The 26,375-nt window shown below is 41.5% G+C and overlaps 1 protein-coding gene across 2 annotated transcripts in view; it reads left to right on the top strand.

Moving 5' to 3' along the window:
- si:dkey-12j5.1 (probable assembly chaperone of rpl4) overlaps positions 1-26,375 on the top strand; it is an 86,027-nt gene that overhangs the window by 24,813 nt on the left and 34,839 nt on the right. For both annotated transcript variants that reach the window (XM_034174927.1, XM_034174928.1), the window contains exon 9: positions 16,088-16,141. In XM_034174927.1, the coding sequence (XP_034030818.1) occupies positions 16,088-16,141 (54 nt within the window). The remainder of the gene's footprint in view (positions 1-16,087; positions 16,142-26,375) is intronic.

Here is a 26,375-nt window from a genome sequence, read left to right as displayed (position 1 = left end):
GGCAGTTGACCATAATAACTATGATGTTTACCAAAACAAACCCTTTAACAGAAATTCTGGGGTTGACTGTCATCCACATACCAAGTTTGATGAAAATCAAAGGACCTGGGATGAGTAGGAGAACAGACAGATACACCATAATTTTGACCTTTGATCCCAATGACCATGACTACAGTATTGACCTTTGGTATGTTTTGTATTCCCTGGGCAATCCCAGAATTCACCTACATACCGGTATGCCTGTCAAGTGTGGTGCACATCAGAGTGAAAAACAATAATTTTGACCCTAGACCCCAATGACCTTGACCTTTGACGAAAACAACCCCATTAGGGCAATTCTGGGGTCAGCCTACATGTACACGGCAAGTTTGGTGAAAATTTGCCCAAGCAGCTCAGAGCAGTAGTGGAACAAACAAACACACAAATAGATGTCTCACAAATGACAGTATGATGATGATTTACAGTGAGGGGTGGGGTAAGCGCTGTGATGAGGGAAGAGAAATCTTTCATTTTTTATTTTAATACATGAAGCTATATCCTAATGAATTATTGCCATATCTGTATAGGGCTCTCACCTACTAAATCTCTCGTCAATTCCCAGCATTAATGGCCTTGATTTTAGTGGCTCAGTGCCTTCAGTGCTCGAGTCCGAACTGTCATTAATACTTTGTCATTTTCTGTGATTACTGCCACACCAACACTGGTTCAGCAATTTTTTTCCCTGTTGTGATCCAGTGATTAATTTGTAGTCGCTCTTGTTGAGTGGTTTATGGTTATAACTGACAGGATGTGAAATGAGAACAGTGCCCCCCCCCCCGCACCCATACATCTCATCTGCAGTTATGTGAGACCGTGCGCGTGCACGCGTGTATGTGAGATGGGCTGTCAGGTGTATCAGTAAAATGACAACGCCTCGGTGTACAGTTTTTGACGTGTCATTTGTCTTCATCCTCCTGCTTGTATCGTCAAGCCCGCCGCATGAGCTGCACACATCCTGAGTGCTTTATTAGCATGGATATTCTGCTGTGTGTGCATATGCACGTCCACGCACAAATTTGGTCATGTTTGCTTTTAGCTGTATGCATTTTGAAAGCTTCTGATGGAAAATGATTTTAAGGATGGAAGTGTAGTAGATGCAAGCTATGTTCTTTCCATCTCTGACTGGGACTTGGCCAAATTTAAAGACATATTTCCTTTTTCTCCCCCCCATCATGACACATTCATTTACTTTTATGCACACTGTTTATCTTTGAGTAGACTGAAGCCATTCACAGCTCTAACCTCTGACCATTTGTCAGCATTCTGATGCTGAATTCTTGATTTTTTTTTTTTTTTTTTTTTTTTACATAAGACAGGGGATACAAAAGCAGTATTTGCAATTTCTCCAATCATTTGTCATGAGTGTCTTAATGGCTTCCCACACTCGTCTCCTTGGTGGAAATTAAGTATTAAGATGAAAGTACTCAGTCACGGTGCATGTTGCATTTATTTGTAGAACCAAACCCAGTTCATAGACTGGGGGTCAGATTCAGGTGTTTGCATCAGGCTACCTGCAGGGGTGAGAATTGATGATATCTTATCAATATCAGTCCCGTCATCGATTCTGCTTGTACTAGGGGAGCGACGACCACTACCTTTGCACCCCCCACCCCCCAGGACTAAACCAAACCAACTTTTTTAGGTTCCTTAGATGACCCCAAAACACAATCAGGATGTTCCCAAAAATAAAAACTAGCCTCAAGCCAGTTATCCAAGATGGCATCCAAGATCACTGCCAAAATAGGGTTTTTCACTAAAACACCTTTAAACAACATATAAGCAACTTAAATATCACAGAGATTCAATGGGAAGACCATTGCAGGTCACAGCAAACTCATTTGTGCCTAAACTAAATTCATTCATGGGTTTAAGATTCAAGATGGCATCCAAAATGGCCACCAATAGACCCTTATCATTGAATCTCTGTGGTATTTGAGTTGTTTATACAGTGAGGAAAATAAGTATGTGAACACCCTGCGAATTTGCAAGTTCTCCTACTTAGAAATTATGGAGGGGTCTGACATTTTCATCTTAGGTGCATGTCCACTGTGAGAGACGATCCAAAAAAAAAAAAAATCCGGAAATCACAATGTATGATTTTTTTTTTTAAATAATTTACACTCAACAAAAATATAAACGCAACACTTTTGGTTTTGCTCCCATTTTGTATGAGATGAACTCAAAGGTCTAAAACTTTTTCCACATACACAGTATCACCATTTCCCTCAAATATTGTTCACAAACCAGTCTAAATCTGTGATAGTGAGCACTGCTCCTTTGCTGAGATAATCCATCCCACCTCACAGGTGTGCCATATCAAGATGCTGATTAGACACCATGATTAGTGCACAGGTGTGCCTTAGACTGTCCACAATAAAAGGCCACTTTGAAAGGTGCAGTTTTGTTTTATTGGGGGGGGATACCAGTCAGTATCTGGTGTGACCACCATTTGCCTCATGCAGTGCAACACATCTCCTTTGCATACAGTTGATCAGGTTGTCAATTGTGGCCTGTGGAATGTTGGTCCACTCCTCTTCAATGGCTGTGCGAAGTTGCTGGATATTGGCAGGAACTGGTACGCGCTGTCGTATACGCTGGTCCAGAGCATCCAAAACATGCTCAATGGATGACATGTCCGGTGAGTATGCCGGCCATGCAAGAACTGGGACATTTTCAGCTTCCAAGAATTGTGTACAGATCCTTGCAACATGGGGCCGTGCATTATCTTGCTGCAACATGAGGTGATGTTCTTGGATGTATGGCACAACAATGGGCCTCAGGATCTCGTCACGGTATCTCTGTGCATTCAAAATGCCATCAATAAAATGCACCTGTGTTCTTCATCCATAACAGACGCCTGCCCATACCATAACCCCACCGCCACCATGGGCCACTCGATCCACAACATTGACATCAGAAAACCACTCACCCACACGACGCCACACATGCTGTCTACTATCTGCCCTGGACAGTGTGAACCGGGATTCATCCATGAAGAGAACACCTCTCCAACGTGCCAAACGCCAGCGAATGTGAGCATTTGCCCACTCAAGTCAGTTACGACGACGAACTGGAGTCAGGTCGAGATCCCAGTGAAGACGACAAGCATGCAGATGAGCTTCCCTGAGACGGTTTCTGACAGTTTGTGCAGAAATTCTTTGGTTATACAAACCGATTGTTTCAGCAGCTGTCCGAGTGGCTGGTCTCAGACGATCTTGGAGGTGAACATGCTGGATGTGGAGGTCCTGGGCTGGTGTGGTTACACGTGGTCTGCGGTTGTGAGGCTGGTTGGATGTACTGCCAAATTCTCTGAAACGCCTTTGGAGACGGCTTATGGTAGAGAAATGAACATTCAGTACATGAGCAACAGCTCTGGTTGACATTCCTGCTGTCAGCATGCCAATTGCACGCTCCCTCAAATCTTGCGACATCTGTGGCATTGTGCTGTGTGATAAAACTGCACCTTTCAGAGTGGCCTTTTATTGTGGGCAGTCTAAGGCACACCTGTGCACTAATCATGGTGTCTAATCAGCATCTTGATATGGCACACCCGTGAGGTGGGATGGATTATCTCAGCAAAGGAGAAGTGCTCACTATCACAGATTTAGACTGGTTTGTGAACAATATTTGAGGGAAATTGTGATATTGTGTATGTGGAAAAAGTTTTAGATCTTTGAGTTCATCTCATACAAAATGGGAGCAAAACCAAAAGTGTTGCGTTTATATTTTTGTTGAGTGTATTTGCATGTTACTGCTGCAAATAAGTATTTCAGCACCTGCCAATCAGCAAAAATTCTGGCCCTCAAAGACCTGTTATTCTGCCTCTAAAAAAGTCCACCTCCACTCCACTTATTATTCCAAATTAGAAGCACCTATTTGAGGTCGTTAGCTGCATAAAGACATCTGTCCACCCCACACAATCAGTAAGACCCCAACTACTAACATGGCTAAGACCAAACAGCTGTCCAAAGACACCAGAGACAAAATTGTAGACCTCCCCAAGGCTGGAAAGGGCTGCGGGGCAATTTCCAAGCAGCTTGGTGAAAAAAGATCAACTGTTGGAGCAATTATTAGAAAATGGAAGAAGCTAAACATGACTGTCAGTCTCCCTTGGACTGGGGCTCCATGCAAGAGCCCACCTCGTGGCGTATCAGTGATCCTAAGAAAGGTGAGGGATCAGCCCAGAACTGCACAGGAGGAGCTGGTCAGTGACCTGAAGAGAACTGGCACCACTGTTTCCAAGGTTACTGTGGGTAATACACTAAGATGTCATAGGTTAAAATCATGCATGGCACAGAAGGTTCCCTTGCTTAAATCAGCATATGTCCAGGCCCATCTTATGTTTGCCCATGACCATTTAGATGATCCAGAGGAGTCATGGGAGAAAGTTATGTGGTCAGATGAGACCAAAATAAAACTTTTTGGTCTTAATTCCACTCGCCATGTTTGGAGGAAGAAGAATGCTGAGTACCATCCCCAAAACACCATCCCTACTGTGAAGCATGGGCGTGGAAGCATCATGCTTTGGGGGTGTTTTTCTGCACATGGGACAGGACAACTGTTTTGAGGTCATCTAAGGAACCTAAAAAAGTTGGTTTGGTTTAGTCCTGGGTGGGGGGCAACGGTAGTGGTCGTAGCTCAGCTATTATTGGTGCAGTTCTTTATTGATTCCCTTATCGATGCCAGGTCAATTTTCTCTGAAAACAACAAAAACAAATGTGGACCCACCCAGGCTTTCAGCATTGTTGCAGCTGTTTTGCTTGTTGTTATATTTAGTTTGGCACCATGGCTTCAGACATGATGTCACAATGATGATTTTACAAAGAGGAACCGTCAGAAAAATGTGCAGGCATTGACAACAGGAAATGATGGTGTGTGAGGAGTACATTTCCAATGGATTGAAAAATTTGGAATTGATTTCTGTCCCTTGCCACCTGTCTGTGTCCTTGGACAAGACACTTCAGGGGAAGATGAGAACTCTCATTTGCTTCACCTTGTGTTATCTGGGGATAAGCACCAGCCCAGTGGACCTTTGGCTCTATAGGACTTATTGTTACTTTTGCAAATCTAAAGCAAGTTAAAACATTAAAAATCGCTGTGGGTGTTACATTTATTTGTACAAATGGAACAGTTCAACACATAGCTACAAAAAAATGAAAGTTAATTTACACCTTCCTCACAAATACTTTGTGAGAAAACGTCCCCTCGGCCTTATCTTTATATGTCGCAGTGATTTTTACACTGCCATCACATCGTATGTTTAAGTACTTAACAATCGTAAATAATACTTTATTATAATCAGAATAGTAATATTTTAAAAGTTCTTCACAATGGTCACTGTGCTTTTGAGGGCAGCATTCTCTTGGGAGATTTACAGCTGTGCCACACTCTTTGCATAACATCTTGATTTAACCAAACTCTAAGCAATAATCACTGACTTTGAAATATTATTATATCCACCCCTTGACTTGTCTAAAGCCAACTGCCTGTCAAAGTAATGAATTAGTTCTGTTTAATTAAATATAAATGCTAAGTGGACTGTTTCCATCTGAGGCAGACACTAAAAATGCTTTACAATGATACATCTCTCTCTCTCTCTCTCTCTCACTCTCTCACACACACACACACACACATACACACTGATGTCAGGGTGCTACCATACAAGGTACTCAACTACAACTACACCGCTTACATCTCTATAACATATTTCAATAATTTCATTGTTCAGGTGACTGCACAATGACAATAAAGATATCTTGTATATTTATTGGGGGTGGGGGTGATCTTTGCTGTAATATACCCGCAGGTTGATTAATTTTTGGGGTTCACTGTCTTACTCAAAAGCACTTTGATACTCAACTATTATAGGGTATTGAACCCACTTTTTGGTTAATGGGTAGTCCCCGCTGCCCTTTTAACTATAGTTTCAATTTTAGTTTTGATCATGTTTGTTTATTTATCATGTAAAGGTTTATTCACTTAATAGCATTTTGTGCAGAGAATGAAGCAACACTCCACCTGTGCCCTGAGCTTTTCTCTGCCCTGTTTGCATACTTGGTCTGGCTGTACATGCACATTTAGTGCACGATATTTCCGCTTGTACATTTTTACTGCATGCGAGTCTTTCCCTGTGAAACCATGGGTATAAGATGTTATTATGCATCCCTGTGTACAGAAGAGCATTTGAGCCACATGCCTTCCATGTTAGGCTTTCTAACTATTATGCCCTTCCAATAGCATTAAATGGACTGCACTAGAAATTAAACCAGGTTTTGCTAGTTCTGCACAGAAAACGTCCTATTCTGTTTCAGTGTCCTTAGAAAACTGGTTTTATTTAGCCTGGCTGTATATTGGTCACACTGGTTTGAGTTTGATTTGGATTAAATGAGCCATTTTCAACTATAAAGATGCAGTAATCTGAGGAACTTGTTAAATGATCTCAAACTGACACTGCAAAAGTTCACTAATAAGTGGTTGTTTAAAATAAATGTAAAAAATGTCATTGTATATACTTGTCCCAAATGCTGTCTGTGTTTTTATTTATTTATTTTTTTTTAGTACTTGTTTTTTATTGGTTTTCACAAATTATAACAAAATACAAAATACACAGAACAATTGGTCAATTGTCATCAATATACATTGTCCATTTTTCCCAAAGGTCTTCGTGTTTGGCTTCTTGCAACCTTAAAATAAAAGTAAGTCTTTCTATACTGTGAATTTCTTCAACAATGTCCATCTAGTTTTTAACTGTGGGGGGTTCTTGTTTGTACCATTTGCGTGTAATGGCTTTTTTTTTTTGCTGCTGCCAACAAAATTTTAAATAAGTATACATCTTTTTTCTGAATCCCTGCTCCCATTACATACCCAAAGTATAATGTCAGTATTGTTCTTGGTATACTGTACCCAAATACCTTTTCAATTTCACTACCAACATCTTCCCAAAATTGGGACAAGTTTTGACACTGCCAGAAGGTGTGTGCATGTCCCACATCCTGCTCTCCACACTTTCTCCAGCAGGGTTGGCGCAAGGATATTGATGCATTTTTTATCTTTGGTGTAATAAAATATCTGACTAAATTTTTCCAACAGTAAATTTTCCAATTTCTTGAGCTAGTTGTAGTTACTTGAGATTTGCAAATATTATACCACGTCATTACTTATGTCCTCCTGCAACTCCTTTACCCATTTATCTCTAATATACAGTGTTGGTGTTCTCCTATTAACTATCAATCCTTTATACAACATTGATATGACTTTACTACTTTTGTTTTTATATGCATTATTTAATATTTGTGTAATTGCATTCATTTCACATGGGAGGTTTGGCTTTACTTCTTTTAAATAATAGTCCCATACCTGAAGGTACATATAGAAATCTCGAGATGCTAAATCAAATTCTTTCTGTAGTGTTTGAAACCTTTCCATTTGGCCTTTTTTAAGAAATTTATTTAGAATGTTTAATCCTTTAATTGCCCATTCCTTGAATTTAGAATTCATACTGCCTGGTTTAAAGTTTAAGTCAAAAGCTATCCAGCTAAATACTTTAATTTCTTCCTCTATTTTACATCTCTTTACTAATTTAAACCAAACCTCCAAGGTGAATCTAGTAATAGAGTCCAACTTATTTTCTCTTTCCTTAAACATCTTCTTATTTGCTATCATAGCTTGTACATGGTCTACATTGCCCATTTCTATTTGTTCCCACTTTGTCATGTAGTTTGAATCACACCAGACCATGATATGTTTGAGCTGTGCTGCATAGAAATATTCTTCTAAATTGGGCAGTGCCAATCCACCCTCATCTTTAGGAATTTGAAGTGTTGAGAATTTAATTCTAGATTTGGCCCCATTCCAAATGAATCTAGAGATTTTTCTGTCCTACTCTACGAATTGATTGCTTGGTATTGGCACTGGCAGAGATTGAAATAAATATAAAATTCTAGGCAGCACATTCATCTTGATCGTTTCAATTCTAGATTATAAATCTAGCAAATGAATGTTCCATCTCACCATGTCTTGGTATATTTGTGTATTTAAAGATCTATAGTTAATTTCATACAACTTGGTAAGGTTGTTGGTGCTTTGAATTCCCAAGTATTTTATTGACTTTTTATTCCACTTGAATTTATATTGCTGTTTCATAGATGGAGAGGGGCTATAATTAATGGGGAGCACTTGAGTTTTATCAATATTCAACTTATAACCTGAGAGGTGACCATAATACACTCAACAAAAATATAAACGCAACACTTTTGGTTTTGCTCCCATTTTGTATGAGATGAACTCAAAGATCTAAAACTTTTCCACATACACAATATCACCATTTCCCTCAAATATTGTTCACAAACCAGTCTAAATCTGTGATAGTGAGCACTTCTCCTTTGCTGAGATAATCCATCCCACCTCACAGGTGTGCCATACCAAGATGCTGATTAGACACCATGATTAGTGCACAGGTGTGCCTTAGACTGCCCACAATAAAAGGCCACTCTGAAAGGTGCAGTTTTATCACAGAGCACAATGCCACAGATGTCGCAAGATTTGAGGGAGTGTGCAATTGGCATTCTGACAGCAGGAATGTCAACCAGAGCTGCTGCTCGTGTATTGAATGTTCATTTCTCTACCATAAGCCGTCTCCAAAGGCGTTTCAGAGAATTGGGCAGTACATCCAACCAGCCTCACAACCGCAGACCACGTGTAACCACACCAGCCCAGGACCTCCACATCCAGCATGTTCACCTCCAAGATCGTCTGAGACCAGCCACTGGGACAGCTGCTGAAACAATCGGTTTGCATAACCAAAGAATTTCTGCACAAACTGTCAGAAACCATCTCAGGGAAGCTCATCTGCATGCTCGTCGTCCTCATCGGGGTCTCGACCTGACTCCAGTTCGTCGCCGTAACCGACTAGAGTGGGCAAATGCTCACATTCACTGGCGTATGGCACGTTGGAGAGGTGTTCTCTTCACGGATGAATCCCGGTTCACACTGTCCAGGGCAGATGGCAGACAGCGTGTGTGGCGTCGTGTGGGTGAGCGGTTTTCTGATGTCAATGTTGTGGATCGAGTGGCCCATGGTGGCGGTGGGGTTGTGGTATGGGCAGGCGTCTGTTATGGATGAAGAACACAGGTGCATTTTATTGATGGCATTTTGAATGCACAGAGATACCGTGACGAGATCCTGAGGCCCATTGTTGTGCCATCCAAGAACATCACCTCATGTTGCAGCAGGAAAATGCACGGCCCCATGTTGCAAGGATCTGTACACAATTCTTGGAAGCTGACAATGTCCCAGTTCTTGCATGGCCAGCATACTCACCGGACATGTCACCCATTGAGCATGTTTGGGATGCTCTGGACCGGCGTATACGACAGCGTGTACCAGTTCCTGCCAATATCCAGCAACTTCGCACAGCCATTGAAGAGGAGTGGACCAACATTCCACAGGCCACAATTGACAACCTGATCAACTCTATGCGAAGGAGATGTTTTGCACTGCATGAGGCAAATGGTGGTCACACCAGATACTGACTGGTATCCCCCCCCAATAAAACAAAACTGCACCTTTCAGAGTGGCCTTTTATTGTGGACAGTCTAAGGCACACCTGTGCACTAATCATGGTGTCTAATCAGCATCTTGATATGGCACACCTGTGAGGTGGGATGGATTATCTCAGCAAAGGAGAAGTGCTCACTATCACAGATTTAGACTGGTTTGTGAACAATATTTGAGGGAAATGGTGATATTGTGTATGTGGAAAAAGTTTGAGATCTTTGAGTTCATCTCATACAAAATGGGAGCAAAACCAAAAGTGTTGCGTTTATATTTTTGTTGAGTGCTTAATAAATCCATTACCTTAGGTAAATATTTGTCTGGTTGTTTTAAATATATTAACACATCATCTGCAAACAATCCAATTTTGTTTTCTATATCTCTAATTTTTATTCCTTCTATTTCTTGCTCTTGTCTTATGTCCATCTTAAATGTTTCAAACTCCCTCTTGAAGTCAGCCTTAACTTCATCTTTGAGAGTCAAAAATCCGTCTTTTATTTCTTTTCGTAGTTGCACAATTTGCATGGTCAGTCCAGGTATCCCCTCTTGTGGCTCCGAGGTGTTAGCCGTTAGCATGCTAGCTTCGGAAGCGATTGGATTTTCTTCCATTTCGGCATTTTCTTGAGTTTTGTTTCGGGTGTTTCGAGTCTTTCGCTTCTCACGTTTGTCACCCCCACTCATCACACTCTTTGATGTATGTATTCAGGCTTCTTAGTTGTTTTGTGGGGTATAATTACTTCTCCTGGCAAGAGCTCTGATTTAAGCTGCCATTCCCTCGCTGTCCAACCGGAAGTCCAATGCTGTCTGTTTTAAGCAAGATCTTTTGTAATCTCAGTGTTATTGAAGATGGTCTGAGAAGAAACATCACACATTAAAAGTATGATCAGCGCTGTATGCAGTGACACCTCCACCCTATTTCTTTAAATTTTGTGAGATGTTTTTTTTTTCTGCAATGACATAGATTTAGTCTGACTATAATAGACTAGATTGTAACAGCAACAGTTTGTTCACCGAGAATCAGGTAATTCTTTGTCCACATTTTATTGGTCCTTTGGACTGCAGTCCGTAGGACTAATGCCATTGAGATTCGCATGGTACAGTGTCTGGTCATGTTAAGTTTGACATTCTAGTTGAATCCCTGTGGCCCTCTCAAGGCCCCCAAGAAGAGCAAAAAAACAAACAAAAAAACAAACAAAAAAGAAGCCATTTTTCACACTGTTTGATTTATTGCAGAAAAAAAACCTGATAAATAAAAATAAAATTCTTTGGGAGGCTGCTTAGAGACCAGTCAAAATCTCATTATTCTTGAATCATTCCAAGGGTGCCCCAAAAGGGGAGAAAAGGTGCCATTTTTCACACCGACCGATTTATTGCACAAAAAAACATTCAGTTCGGTACTTTGATGTTTCCCATAATGCCCCTGGTGGCCTCCTGTGCTTCCCGGAATGCACCGAGTGAGTTCTGGTGTCTCACAGTGCATGTAAACAATGACTAACAAGGATGTGGATGGCGTTGATCCAGCAAATTCACGGGCAATTATGATGGTGACAAGTTCTCCCAAGTTGAGAGGGTTTTCTAGAGGAGGTGTAGCACCTGTGATGAACTTTTGCCATGCCCCGATATTGTCTTGTTGTCCACACTTCACGACATTTGTTTACATTGTGCCCTGAACCGGAACTCTGCTGAAACTGACCTCTCGCTTGAGTGACAGGCCGCGAGACGGCACCAGATTCACAAGTGTGAAACACTGAATAACTTTGTCTAATTTTGCTAAAAGATTCTTTGGGAGGCTGCTTACAGGCAAGAAAAAAATGTCATTCTCCTTGAATCATTCTAAGTGCTCCCCAAAAGGGCCATAATGGAATTTTGCACACTCCTCAAATTTTATCTCCATCATAATTCTTTCAAAAAAGAAAGGTGTCCAAAATTTACTTAAAAGAGCTTGAATAACTGGTATCTCTTAAACACCTTATTTCAAAAGTGTCATTCTGAAAAGTGCTGGCACTGTACAAACAAGAACTTCCAAAAATGAACATAACAGAATTTACGATTGATTCAGATAACAAATTCACAGGTTTGTCTATATGCTTTTAAGGATACTGTGCCTTCTGGCACAGTATCCTTAAAATGTTTCCCACAGATTAAAGTGACCCATTCATAAAGGAAAACAATTTTATGAAATCAGGATACATACATATTCTGATAGACCTAGCAACATAAAACTACATTCTAATGGTAATGTACTGATATGATTAATGCTACTTTTGGCAAAAGTGGATATAGAACCAGTTAAATCTCAGTGAACAAGCTGAAACCTGTTGTAAATTGTGCTGTTGAATGATGGGTCTGTTACAGCTACGATTTGCAACCCAATCGTGAGGAAAATCTTCTTAAATAAGTAAAATATATATCAGAATTCTGTGATGTTTGAGTCTCCTGCAGAATTTTGAGCATGTGGAGCATAGGTACTTTGAGATCAGCAGATCATGCAAGCATTTTTATATCATGATGTTCTGCTTCAATAACTTTTTGTAATGACTTGGGCTGAATGTGCGAAACAAGGATTTGCTCGCCTGCTCTTATTCCCTAAGCGGTCTTTTGCAGCAAAATGGGAATGGCAGGAAAAAAGTTTCCAGTATTTACATTTCTTTTGTGACACTGTTAAATTCAAGCACTTCAGTAAAGATTTGTAAGATTTCTAAAACTGGTGGCAGTGATTTGAAGTATGTGACGGGTGTGTAAAAGCAACATAAGTGAGACAAGTGTGCAGTTGTCTTTTGCTGGGTTGATGTTTAGTCTCAGCTGTTGGTTCTGCTGACTGGCACCTCCTCAGGATAAAACCTTTGCCGCATTGTAAGGATGGAGTCTGTCCAGCTCATGTCCTCACGTGTTGCCATCATTGTCTCCCATCAACATATTCACTTATCACACAGAAGACAGGGGCACAGACCCCTGACTGCCAGATTAAGGTGTGTTTCAGTATTTGTCACTGAGGCTGATGGGTCATTGCAATTTCTCACCATTTTGTCTGCCTTTGCGGTGCTTTCATGCTAGCCATTAAAGGCTTCTTTTCTTAAATTTAGCTCAGGGCAGAGCTCAGTTTGTTCTTTCCGACGCTGCTTGCAAGTACAGTTAGCGGTGACATCCCCAGGATTTATTTACTTAAGTGTGAGACGTCCCTGTGTGCACGTACAGGTTTCTGTGCACCGGAGATACGGCTTGCCCTCACTTGTAAAGTGATTTGTCTTTCTTCTGTCTCCGCCGTGCGCTCCGGTAAAATGATTCTGTTAAACATAATTGCCTGCAGATTGCACACACACACACACACACACACACACACACACACACGCGCGCGCACACAGACGTGCACGCGCCCAACACCATTATAAATGAGTTCCTCCCAATAGTGCGTTTTTTTCTTTAACACATGTTGAAATAAAGAGGACAACATGTACAAAATGTGTTTGGTGTGTGTTTGTGGTGCACCGCTACTGTGCACGTACTGTTTTTTGCATTGTTTATGAGGATGCTTTTTATTACCGTCTTCTTAGTCCTCTAGCTTTTTCTCTCGTACTACCGCTGCACTCGCCTTATCTTCATGGGAATATTAATCTTGTTGTTATTTAGAGTGTGAAGAATTTCTTAATCTTTAATCACTCGCCCCCAGGTTGACCACTGTAGTTAGGATGAAGTGCAGTCGGGGACGATATAACGTTATCATCGCTCACTTATCGTAGCTCCCAGATTCCTCCAGTTCTATTTTTGTTGCCCGTTTTATCTGTGGACTGATCTGCGCTCTTATCGCGTATATATGGTGCCTGTGCTGATATTCAGCACGTGTGTGATGCTGTGAAAATCTCGTGTGTAAATTCCTTCACTGAGCATGAATCCATTTGTCATCAGTGGAAATTAGGCAAGTTTGTTTGTAAGCTTTTGTTCAGTCATAATTACTTAAGTGCAGTGGATTTTCAGGTGATAAGTGATTTGGCAATCAGTCAGTTGCTCCCCCACTTGCATATTTGCAGTCTCTTAATGAGATACTCTCAATTAACCTGCCTCTCCCTTAGTCAGCCTCGGTACCAGACCTCTTTATCACCACCGCAACCACGCGGGCTTAATGAAAAGACAACTAAACTCCATTTGGGGGGGGTTACACATGCTCTAGCTAATAAAACTGCCTTAACAAGACACAAGTGCTCCATGTTATGCACACTGTTTTGTGTAATGGCGGCAGCATGTTTGTGGATGTGTGTTTGTGTGTAGTTGTCTGTGTGTATCTTTTATTCTTGTCCTTCACCACGGGTGATTGGCTAACACTCGCCTCCAGCCTGAAGTTGACAAAAATCAATAGATCATCACCTAGGGCCTCAGAGAGACACACACCTGCGGGCATGCAGTAACCACAAACACAAAATCTGCAATGAGAGAGGCAGAGCAAAACAAACACACAGCCTGCTTTAGTTGAGGTCTGTGTTCTGTAATAGAAACTTTCCACAGAAGCCAATGGAGACACCAGAAAAGGTCACCTCACACTAAACTCCTACAAGACCCCCAAACCTCCTCTCCAGATGCTACGGAGAGGAAATTGGAAAAACGCTTGTGGAGTGAAACTGGTGAGATGGGTCATGCTGCTATGCCACATGTGTAAGGGTTTGTATTTGAAGTATTTGAAGAATGGAGAGGTCTGTAATTTTTACCATTGGTACACTTCAACTGTGAGAGACAGAATCTAAAAAAAGAAATCCAGAAAATCACATTGTATGATTTTTAAATAATGAATTTGCATTTTATGCATGATATAAGTATTTGATCCCCTACAAAAACAGACCTTAACAATTGGTACAGAAACATTTGTCTGCCATTACAGAGGTCAGACGTTTCCTGTAGTTCTTGACCAAGTTTTCAGATCTTTCTGGTTTGGAGTTTCAGCTCCCTCCAAAGATTTTCTATTGAGTCTGGAGACTGGCTCGGCCACTCCAGGACCTTGAAATGCTTCTTACGGAGCCCCTCCTTAGTTGTCCTGGCTGTGTGTTTGGGGTCATTGTCATGCTGGAAGACCCAGCCACGACCCACCTTCAATGCTCTTACTGAGGGATAGAGGTTGTTTGCCAAAATCTCGCAATACATGACCCCATCCATCCTCCCTTCAATGCGGTGCAGTCGTCCTGTCCCCTTTGCACCCCCAGAGTATGATGTTTCCACCCCCATGCTTCACGGTTGGGACAGTGTTCTTGGGGTTGTTCTCATCCTCTAAACACGGTAAGTAGAGTTGATTCCAAAAAGCTCTATTTTTGTCTCAACTGACCACATGACCTTCTCCCATGCCTCCTCTGGATCCTCCAGATGGTCACTGGTGAACTTGAAACGGGCCTGGACATGTGCTGGCTTGAGCAGGGGGACCTTGCTGCCCTGCAGGATTTTAAACCATGACAGCATCATGTGTTACTAATGTAATCTTTTTGACTGTGGTCCCAACTCTCTTCAAGTCATTGACCAGGACCTCCTGTGTAGTTCTGAGCTTTCTCAGAATCATCCTTACCCCACAAAGTGTGATCTTGCATGGAGTCCCAGACCGGGGGACATTGACAGTCATCTTGTGTTTCTTCCACTTTCTAATAAATAATCATAACAGTTGTTGTCTTCTACCAAGCTGCTTACCTGTTGTCCTGTAGTCCATCCCAGCCTTGCGCAGGTCTACAGTTTTGTACCTGATGTCCTTAGACAGCTCTTTGGTCTTGGCTATGGTGAACAGGTTGGAGTGTGATTGATTGAGTGTGTGACAGGTGTCTTTTATACAGGTAACAAGTTCAAACAGGTGCAATTAATACAGGTAAAGAGTGCAGAATAAGAGGGCTTCTTAAAGAAAAATTAACAGGTGTGTGAGAGCCAGAATTCTTGCTGGTTGGTAGCAGATCAAATACTTATTTCATGCAATAAAATGCAAATTAATTATTTAAAAATCATACACTGTGATTTTCTGGATTTTTTTTTTTATTTTATTTTTTTTTAGATTCTGCCTCTCACAGTTGAAGTGTACCTATGATAAAAATTACAGACCTCTCCATTCTTTGTAGGTGGGAAAACCTGCAAAATTGACAAGGGATCAAATACTTATTTTCTCCACTGTATATCCCCTATCAGTTTCAGTAAATGGATTATCAGGGTGAATAAACAGAGTGGCTGAAGTGACTGTCAGCTGTGCGATAAGTACTACTCAGGGTGTATATTGACACCCACGTTGGTTGTCTTGTTGTATTGATGCTGCTGTATGTGGGATGCTCACCTCATAGATACTCATCAGACTCTCTGATCACTCTGATTGATCTGGTTGCCTGGGAGATGAACAGCAGCCTCCTGTTTCTGTGGGTATGGCTGTGTGAGAGAACAAAGAGTATTGGGTTTTAAAAAATTTAAATCATCCCAGCTTTCTCTTCAGCTTCTCACATCCGTTTGTCTTTTTTCTTTTCTCTGTCTTTCCATTTGTATGTCATAACAGATGGCGGTAGAAGTGTTGGAAGGTCTTCTGGATGAGGATGATGAGGTTGTCCAGGTAAGTGATGATTTCTTAAGGCCCTGTAACACTTTGACAATTTAACCAGCATATGCCAATCATATTAAAAATGCTGGCATAAGTCCAATAAGTTAAGGGTAAGTTTTTTTTATAAGTTAAAAGCACGTTGAAGCACACTGAAGCTCACTGATACAACCCCTGGCAATAATTATGGAATCACCGGCCTCGGAGAATGTTCATTCAGTTGTTTAATTTTGTAGAAAAAAAAGCAGAGCACAAACATGACACAAAACTAAAGTCATTTCAAATGGCAACTCTCTGGCTTTAAGAAACACTATAAGAAATTAAGAAAAAAAATTGTGGCAGTCAGTAACGGTTACTTTTTTAGACCAAGCAGAGGGAAAAAAATATGGACTCACTCAATTCTGAGGAATAAATTATGGAATCACCCTGTAAATTTTCATCCCCAAAACTAACACCTGCATCAAATCAGATCTGCTCATTAGTCTGCATCTAAAAGGAAGTGATCACACCTTGGAGAGCTGTTGCACCAAGTGGACTGACATTAATCATGGCTCCAACACGTGAGATGTCAATTGAAACAAAGGAGAGGATTATCAAACTCTTAAGAGAGGGTAAATCATCACGCAATGTTGCAAAAGATGTTGGTTGTTCACAGTCAGCTGTGTCTAAACTCTGGACCAAATACAAACAACATGGGAAGGTTGTTAAAGGCAAACATACTGGTAGACCAAGGAAGACATCAAAGCGTCAAGACAGAAAACTTAAAGCAGTATGTCTCAAAAATCAAAAATGCACAACAAAACAAATGAGGAACGAATGGGAGGGAACTGGAGTCAATGTCTGTAACCGAACTGTATGAAACCACCTAAAGGAAATGGGATTTACATACAGAAAAGCTAAACAAAAGCCATCATTAACACCTAAACAGAAAAAAACAAGGTTACAATGGGCTAAGGAAAAGCAATCGTGGACATATTGGCCACCCATATTGGCCTCTCTTCATTGGCTTCCTGTTAATTCTAGAATAGAATTTAAAATTCTTCTTCTTACTTATAAGGTTTTGAATAATCAGGTCCCATCTTATCTTAGGGACCTCATAGTACCATATCACCCCAATAGAGCGCTTCGCTCTCAGACTGCAGGCTTACTTGTAGTTCCTAGGGTTTGTAAGAGTAGAATGGGAGGCAGAGCCTTCAGCTTTCAGGCTCCTCTCCTGTGGAACCAGCTCCCAATTTGGATCAGGGAGACAGACACCCTCTCTACTTTTAAGATTAGGCTTAAAACTTTCCTTTTTGCTAAAGCTTATAGTTAGGGCTGGATCAGGTGACCCTGAACCATCCCTTAGTTATGCTGCTATAGACTTAGACTGCTGGGGGGTTCTCTGCTGCTGGTTCTCTCCCTCAGCCCCAACCAGTCCCAGCAGAAGACTGCCCCTCCCTGAGCCTGGTTCTGCTGGAGGTTTCTTCCTGTTAAAAGGGAGTTTTTCCTTCCCACTGTCGCCAAGTGCTTGCTCACAGGGGGTCGTTTTGACCTTTGGGGTATTTATGTAATTATTGTATGGCCTTGCCTTACAATATAAAGCGCCTTGGGGCAACTGTTTGTTGTGATTTGGCGCTATAGAAATAAAATTGAATTGAATTGAATTGAATAGTTACAGTGTTGCAGCTCAATCAACCGTATTATTATAAATATTCTTATGGGTCATAGTGTGTATCAGTTATCTATCATTTACCAGTTTGTATATTTGAGATTTCACATTTAACTTTCCAAAAGTCTCAAAATGTTCTGAGTGAGGATATAGAAATTCCAGTTTTGAGTTGAAATAAATAATTTTGGACATCTGTGGCTTATACGAGGTCTGTTAGAAAAGTATCCGACCTTTTTATTTTTTTCAAAAACTTGATGGATTTGAATCACGTGTGCTTGCATGAGCCAACCTTGAACCTTCGTGCGCATGCGTGATTTTTTTCACGCCTGTCGGTTGCGTCATTTGCTTGTAAGCAGCCTTTGTGTGAGGATGGGTGGAGTCTCTCAGTGTTTTTTCTTTGCAAGGAAATGGCGGAATGACTGGAGCAGTGCGACTGCATCAAATTTTGCTAGAAACTGGGTGACAGCCAGGTGGAAACCACTCGGATTATTCAGATGGCTTTCTGTGATGATCCTCTGGGTATCACACAGATTAAGGAGCAGTATAACTGGTTTAAAGACGTCCGCACAATGGTGGAGACTGCGCCGTGCTCTTGTCGGCATCAACACGCTGAAACGACCGGATCATTTCCAAAGTGAACGCTGTGGTGATGCGGGACCGTCGTGTGATTATCCGAGAAATTGTGGAAGAGGTGGACATCTACACCTTTTCGGCACATTCCGCTGTGAAAGAAGATTTTGCCATGAAAAGGAGCGGCGGCGAAATTCATCGGCACGAAGCTGATGGCGCAGCAACAGCGCCTCCGTGTTGAAGCCTCACAGGACATGTTGTAACATGCCCACCTCGTCCACCATTCGGAAGATTCAGACGGCTTTTGGTGGCTTTTCAGTCGTGTGACTATCCGAGAAATTGTGGATGAACTGGACATGTTACAACATGGCGCGCCCTCCAGAAAGGGATTTACAGTGAAACCCTGGTTTTAGAACTTAATTTATTCCTAAGTGCTGTTCTTAAATCGAGTTGTTCTTAAACCAAAACCAACTTTCCCATAAGAAACAATTTACAATGGATTAATCTGTTCCTGGCTCCAAAAAGAAGTGTTTTTACCTCTTTAACAGCATTTCATGCATAAAAGGCAGACACAAAACAAAGAATATGCATAATATCTTATTCAGAATACTGTACAGTAATTATAATGAAATAGACAATTTAATTTCACCTTACCTGTACAGAAGACACTTGATGGCATACATGGAAAGTGAAGGGGACAGATGTATTGCAAAGCGAGGTCCAACACACGGACGACAATTTTATGCTTCGAAGTGATCTCTTTCTTCACCTTTATTGTAGTTCTCATAACTTTCCACTTTGGTTTTTCACATTTGCCTCCATTCTTTGGCCCCATAATGGCTTCTTTACGGGCAACACCAACAAAAAAAAAAGGAAAATCCAATGTGGGTAATCCACAATCTTGTTGAGCCTACATGTTCAGAGCATTCACAGAGCAACGGGCTGTAGTGTGACTAATGGGCATCTCTGCCAGAAGCTGGATGTTCTTATCTTATTCTTGGGAATTTGTTGGCAGGAGGCCGGCAGTTGTGCGTGAACCAAGAATTTGTTCGTAATACAGTGCATTTTCTGTTCAAAAAATTATGTTCATGAACCGAATGATTCACAGTGAGAGCTGGTCGAAAACCGAGGTTCCACTGAATTCAAAATGTTTGATGGTTTATTTATTTATATATTTATATCATATTTTCATTAAGTTGCATTACTAAATTGGACTGTTGCAGTCAATCTACTCTGTGTAAGCCTGATCCCGTAGATCTCAGAAGCAAAGCAGTGCAGGATCTGGTTAGTAATTGGATGGGAGACCTCTTTGGAACACCAGCGGCTGCGTGTGTTTCTCCAGGTTACGCTAGAGTTGCGTCAGGAAGGGCCAAATACCAATACGGATCTAGTTGTGTCCCCTGTGGCAACCCTGAACAAAACAGGAACAGCCCAGTGGACAACAACAATTAAATTGGGCTGTAGTACTACTGTAGAGTAGTAGCCAGAGTCACATAGGGGTCAATGAAGGATTACATGGGTCACAAATTCCAAATGCTCTGGTCATGTTGAAAAGTATACCACAGTATTTGCATTATTTGTCTGATAATAGGGATGACAAAATAGATTGGACTGTCTATGACTTAAAGTTACGATGTAAAAACAGAAAAGATGATGACAAAGGCCAATTTCAGTTTGTACAAAGTTAAAATGTTCTGATTTTAATAAAACGTGATGTAAATCAGAAGCAGCATGGTGGCGTAGTGGTTAGCGCTGTTGCCTCACAGCAAGAAGATCATAGAATCTATTCCCACCTGTGGCTTTTCTGTATGGCGTTTGCATGTTCTCCCCATGTTTGCGTGGGTTCTCTCCTGATGTTCTGGCTTCCTCCCACATCCAAAGACATGCAGGTTAGGTGAGTTGGAAACTTTAAATTGTCCATAGGTGTGCGTGCGGGTATGAATGTGTTTGTCTATATGGGGCTCTGCGACAGACTGCTGTCTTGTCCAGGGTGTACCCAGCCTCACGTCCCATGACTGCTTAGATAGGCTCCAGCCTTAATTGGAATAAATAGCTACAAAAAATATATGGATGGATGATACAAGTCATTGGTTGAGCTAACAGGATTTAGAAATGGAAACAAGAATGGACTGATTCTAACAAGGTTGTGAAGACTTGATTTCCACGATTTATTCACACACGAATACATTTAAAATAAAATCAGGTCATGTTTGTTAGGCAAAAATTATTTTTTGGCTTTCAAAAGGGTGGCGTGAAGGGTAGGATTTACTAGTCACTCTTTTAAATGAATGTACTTCCAAAGTACCAGAGGACACAGTACCAGTCAAAAGTTTGGACACACGTTCCCATTCAGTTGAGTGGGAAAGTGTGTCCATACTTTTAGCTGGTACTGTATATCTTTTAAACGCAAGAGCTTTGACTCTTCGCTTCACCTGAGTCTGTGTTCAGTTTGATCCCCTTTCCCCTTGTATATGCTTTCCTGAGAAACCATATCTACGTGACATGGATTTGTCTCCACACCCATATTTTGCATTGGCTGCTCGCGCTATTTTGGTACATTTACACACATGCACACACACTCACAGTCAGTGACAAACTTGTGTGCTTATTAGAAAGTGGCATAAATGAGAGTATTTTCTGCACTGTAGTGTGTGCTTTATGCTGTCAGAGTGCTCTAAATCCTTGCTGTCAGTAGCAGAGGAGGTGAAGGTGCGCCACTGGGTGTCAGCACAGTAGTCTGTCTGTCTCTACCCCACTCCCCCTCCGGCTCAGACTCCCACAGGCCCCTTGGTTGACAGATTGAGAGCAATCATCGGGGGGGTGAACTTTTAAACTCACGTCGGAGACACAGTTGTGACACTCAGTGCGAGCAGGCCTACAGCCAATCACACATGCAGTCACCACTTCGTATGGTCAAAAAGTGTTACATCTCCTCAGTATTAGTAATGTCAGAAGTATATGACAGACGCTCAGCTGCATTATACTCGCAGACTCTCTCTCTCTGTCTCACAGCCGTCCATCTTGTCCTTTTTTCCTCTCCTCTTTCTAAGTGCAGCAGATAAGTCGGTCCTCTTGCTCTCATGCAGCATAAAGTTGGAACATTGTTTATAAAGTCTGCACCAAAACAACTGCACTCGTTTCTCGCAAATTTTGTTTCAAAGGTATTCTTTGGATTCACAATGCGTTTGTTCTTCCTTCAGCAGAACCATATGGGAGCTAAGATGTGCCTTCACTTTGAGAAGACAATAGTCATAGTGATTTGATTGGCAGCAGCAAACTTTAATACGTGCGCTTCTGTCTGGGGTTGGAACCGCGAAGAATAGATTCCCTGAAATTCTTAATTAGCAAACTTTGTAATATTTTAATTTGCACTGCATATGCACAGGCGTTTTTATCGCATGCACAAATAACCCATCTTTTGAGAGAGTTATTCCAACAAAGCTGTTTTGAAGACAAGACGTCTGTTTCATTTGTGTCCTAATTTTACTTTCTCTCCCTTATAGACAGTTTTCTTTGTCTATGTTGTGATTTCACAGGGCATTTCTTTTTATTCTCCAGTGGTAATAATGTAACATTGCTATTTGTGCATTTGCGATACTCAGAAACTCCAGTTCTGCTGTTATTCTGATAAGTATGGCTGCAGGGAGTAACCTCCCACTCCGCATTCTGATCGGCAATTCAGAATTCAGCGTGGCGTGCCTTGATGTGTTTGTTAGCTAAATGGTTGATTTGGCAGAGGTGCAGGTCCCCCTTCTGCCTCTGCCCTCCATGAATAATGAATAAAGCTAATATTTGTGTCTTTGTGCTGCAAGAAACCTCCGAGTTCACAGGAAGTTGAACACGATTGTGTTTGAAATGGAGTTACAAGCGTGGTACTATGTGTGTGATAGCATATTGATTTTTTAAAATAAGCCCTTCTGTTGATTTTTGATCTTTGTGGAGGAGAAAATAATTTTGCATTATCTTTCTTTTGTTTTTTTTGTTTTTTTTAGCATTTTCTTCAAGAGTTAGATTAGGTCACATTGACTATCTGATTGAGAGTCAGTTAACCAATCAACAGGCTCTCTTCCCCTGACACCACATTAGGCTCTCAAATTCTATGAGGGTTGTAAGAATGTCAGATGTTTATAATATCTATCTGTCTCTCTCCCTCCCTCTCTCATGGATCAGGAAGAGCATGCACCTTGCACCTTGCACCATTGTTACATTAAATTGAAAAATGTTCTATCAGTTTTGCGGCTTTGGCGCCATGAGCCTACTCTTTCCTCTACATTTGCTGCAAAATTATTACAGCTGTTGATTCAGTCAGACAGGTGCACATTACAGCTGGTTTCTGGTCTCTGTAACAAGCGGGGAGAAGTATGAGCAATATTTTGTTAATACTGATGAAAAATATGGGCAAATATTCATTAATTTGGATGTCAGTATCCTACTGGCAGTCACCTGACAGGAGCACAATGTAAAAAAAAAAAACATGCTGACCATTTCAATTATAGTTAGCAGTCAGAACATTCAAGAGAAGATGTCAGAATCTGATATCTGATCCAGAGATTTTGACTATTATCATCATACAAAAAGTTAGACATTAACCTACACCTTTGAATATATTTTGCACTTTCTCAGTGTTTGCGTATTTTGTCGCCTTTAAACGACTGCAGCACGACTTCTTCTGCTGTGGTCCACATCAGTGTAGTCAGTGCTTTCAACAGAAGGTGTCAGATGTCAATATCTGATATCTGCACCAGGGATTTTGACTAGTAAAAAAAACAAACCAAAAACTGGTCACATTAACCTCCACCTCTGTCCTGCACACTTTATCTCACGAAATACTCTTGTTTCATTTAAATACCTAATGAACTCCCTTTTAACACCAAACATCTTTGCTGCTAAAGTTAATCACATAAAAAGTATAGCACTTTATGATTCTTAAAGTAGTCTGAGTGACTGTTTGTGGCACAGCATCCTGGCCACTGTGCAGCACAAGATTGAGGGTTACTTAACTGGCGCCTCACGGGCCAATTTTTGCTGAGTCTCCTTTTCTATGGACATGCTTTATCAGGTTATCAAGGTTTGAGCATTGGCAAAAAAGTGGGTGCACATGCATCCTGAGCTCTGTCAGTGATCACTGGGAGGGAATCTGTCAATATACACTCAACAAAAATATAAATGCAACACTTTTGGTTTTGCTCCCATTTTGTATGAGATGAACTCAAAGATCTAAAACTTTTTCCACATACACAATATCACCATTTCCCTCAAATATTGTTCACAAACCAGTCTAAATCTGTGATAGTGAGCACTTCTCCTTTGCTGAGATAATCCATCCCACCTCACAGGTGTGCCATATCAGGATGCTGATTAGACACCATGATTAGTGCACAGGTGTGCCTTAGACTGCCCACAATAAAAGGCCACTCTGAAAGGTGCAGTTTTGTTTTATTGGGGGGGGATACCAGTCAGTATCTGGTGTGACCACCATTTGCCTCATGCAGTGCAACACATCTCCTTCGCATAGAGTTGATCAGGTTGTCAATTGTGGCCTGTGGAATGTTGGTCCACTCCTCTTCAATGGCTGTGTGAAGTTGCTGGATATTGGCAGGAACTGGTACACGCTGTCGTATACGCCGGTCCAGAGCATACCAAACATGCTCAATGGGTGACATGTCCGGTGAGTATGCCGGCCATGCAAGAACTGGGACATTTTCAGCTTCCAAGAATTGTGTACAGATCCTTGCAACATGGGGCCGTGCATTATCCTGCTGCAACATGAGGTGATGTTCTTGGATGTATGGCACAACAATGGGCCTCAGGATCTCGTCACGGTATCTCTGTGCATTCAAAATGCCATCAATAAAATGCACCTGTGTTCTTCGTCCATAAAAGACGCCTGCCCATACCATATCCCCACCGCCACCATGGGCCAGTCGATCCACAACATTGACATCAGAAAACCACTCACCCACACGACGCCACACATGCTGTCTGCCATCTGCCCTGAACAATGTGAACCGGGATTCATCCGTGAAGAGAACACCTCTCCAAAGTGCCAAACACCAGTGAATGTGAGCATTTGCCCACTCAAGTCGGTTACGCCGACGAACTGGAGTCAGGTCGAGACCCCGATGAGGACGACGAGCATGCAGATGAGTGTCCCTGAGACGGTTTCTGACAGTTTGTGCAGAAATTCTTTGGTTATGCAAACCGATTGTTTCAGCAGCTGTCCGAGTGGCTGGTCTCAGACGATCTTGGAGGTGAACATGCTGGATGTGGAGGTCCTGGGCTGGTGTGGTTACACGTGGTCTGCGGTTGTGAGGCTGGTTGGATGTACTGCCAAATTCTCTGAAACGCCTTTGGAGACGGCTTATGGTAGAGAAATGAACATTCAATACACGAGCAACAGCTCTGGTTGACATTCCTGCTGTCAGCATGCCAACTGCACGCTCACTCAAATGTTGCGACATCTGTGGCATTGTGCTGTGTGATAAAACTGCACCTTTCAGAGTGGCCTTTTATTGTGGGCAGTCTAAGGCACACCTGTGCACTAATCATGGTGTGTAATCAGCATCTTGATATGGCACACCTGTGAGGTGGGATGGATTATCTCAGCAAAGGAGAAGTGCTCACTATCACAGATTTAGACTGGTTTGTGAACAATATTTGAGGGAAATGGTGATATTGTGTATGTGGAAAAAGTTTTAGATCTTTGAGTTCATCTCATACAAAATGGGAGCAAAACCAAAAGTGTTGCGTTTATATTTTTGTTGAGTGTATATATTCACATTAAATTTAGCTTACACCCAAATATATTTGCACCCATTCAGTTGGTAGTGTGGTAGTCAGTGATGCTGAAACTGAGCAGTCTGAGTACAACCCCAATTTCAATGAAGTTGGGACATTGTGTAAAATGTGAATAAAAACAGAATACAATGATTTGCAAATCCTCTTCAACCTATATTCAATTGAATACAACACAAAGACAAGATATTTAATGTTCAAACTTATATACTTTATTGTTTTTGTGGAAATATTTGCTCATTGTGAAATGGATGCCTGCAACATGTTTCAAAAAAGCTGGGACAGTGGTAGGTTTACCACTGTGTTACATCACCTTTCCTTCTAACAACACTCAATAAGCGTTTGAGAACTGAGGACACTAATTGTTGAAGCTTTGTAGGTGGAATTCTTTCCCATTCTTGCTTGATGTACAACTTCAGTTGTTCAACAGTCCGAGGTCTCCGTTGTCATATTTTGTGCTTCATAATGCGCCACACATTTTCAATGGGCGACAAGTCTGGACTGCAAGCAGGTCAGTCTAGTACCCGCACTATTTTACTACGAAGCCACGCTGTTGTAACACATGCAGAATGTGGCTTGGCATTGTCTTGCTGAAATAAGCAGGGACGTCCCTGAAAAAGACGTTGCTTGGATGGCAGCATGTGTTGCTCCAAAACCTGGATGTACCTTTCAGCATTGATGGTGCCATCACAGATGTGTAAGTTGCTCATGCCATGGACACTAGCACACCCCATACCATCACAGGTGCTGGCTTTTGTACTTTGTGCTGGTAACAATTTGGATTGCCTTTTCTTTCTTTTGTCTGGTGGACACGAAGTCCATGATTTCCAAGAAAAATTTGAAATGTGGACTCATGAGACCACAGCACACTTTTTCCACTTTGCATCTGTCCATTTCAAATGAGCTCGGGCCCAGAGAAGGCAGTGTCGTTTCTGGATGTTGTTGATGTATGGCTTTCGCTTTGCATGGTAGAGTTTTAACTTGCACTTGTAGACGTAGTGACAAACGACAATGGTTTTCTGAAGTGTTCCTGAGCCCATGCGGTAAGATCCTTTACACAGTGATGCCGGTTTTTAATGCGGTGCCACCGGAGGGATCGAAGGTCACGGGCTTACATGTAGAAAGTTCTTCAGATTCTCTGAATCTTCTGATTATATTATGGACTGTAGATGATGGAATCACTAAATTCCTTGCAGTTGAACATTGAGAAACATTGTTCTTAACCTGTTGGGCTAT

The sequence above is a fragment of the Thalassophryne amazonica genome, chromosome 7 (genome assembly GCF_902500255.1).
Source record: "Thalassophryne amazonica chromosome 7, fThaAma1.1, whole genome shotgun sequence".
Taxonomy (NCBI): Eukaryota; Metazoa; Chordata; class Actinopteri; order Batrachoidiformes; family Batrachoididae; genus Thalassophryne; species Thalassophryne amazonica.
This window is presented reverse-complemented; position numbering and strand designations above follow the sequence as displayed.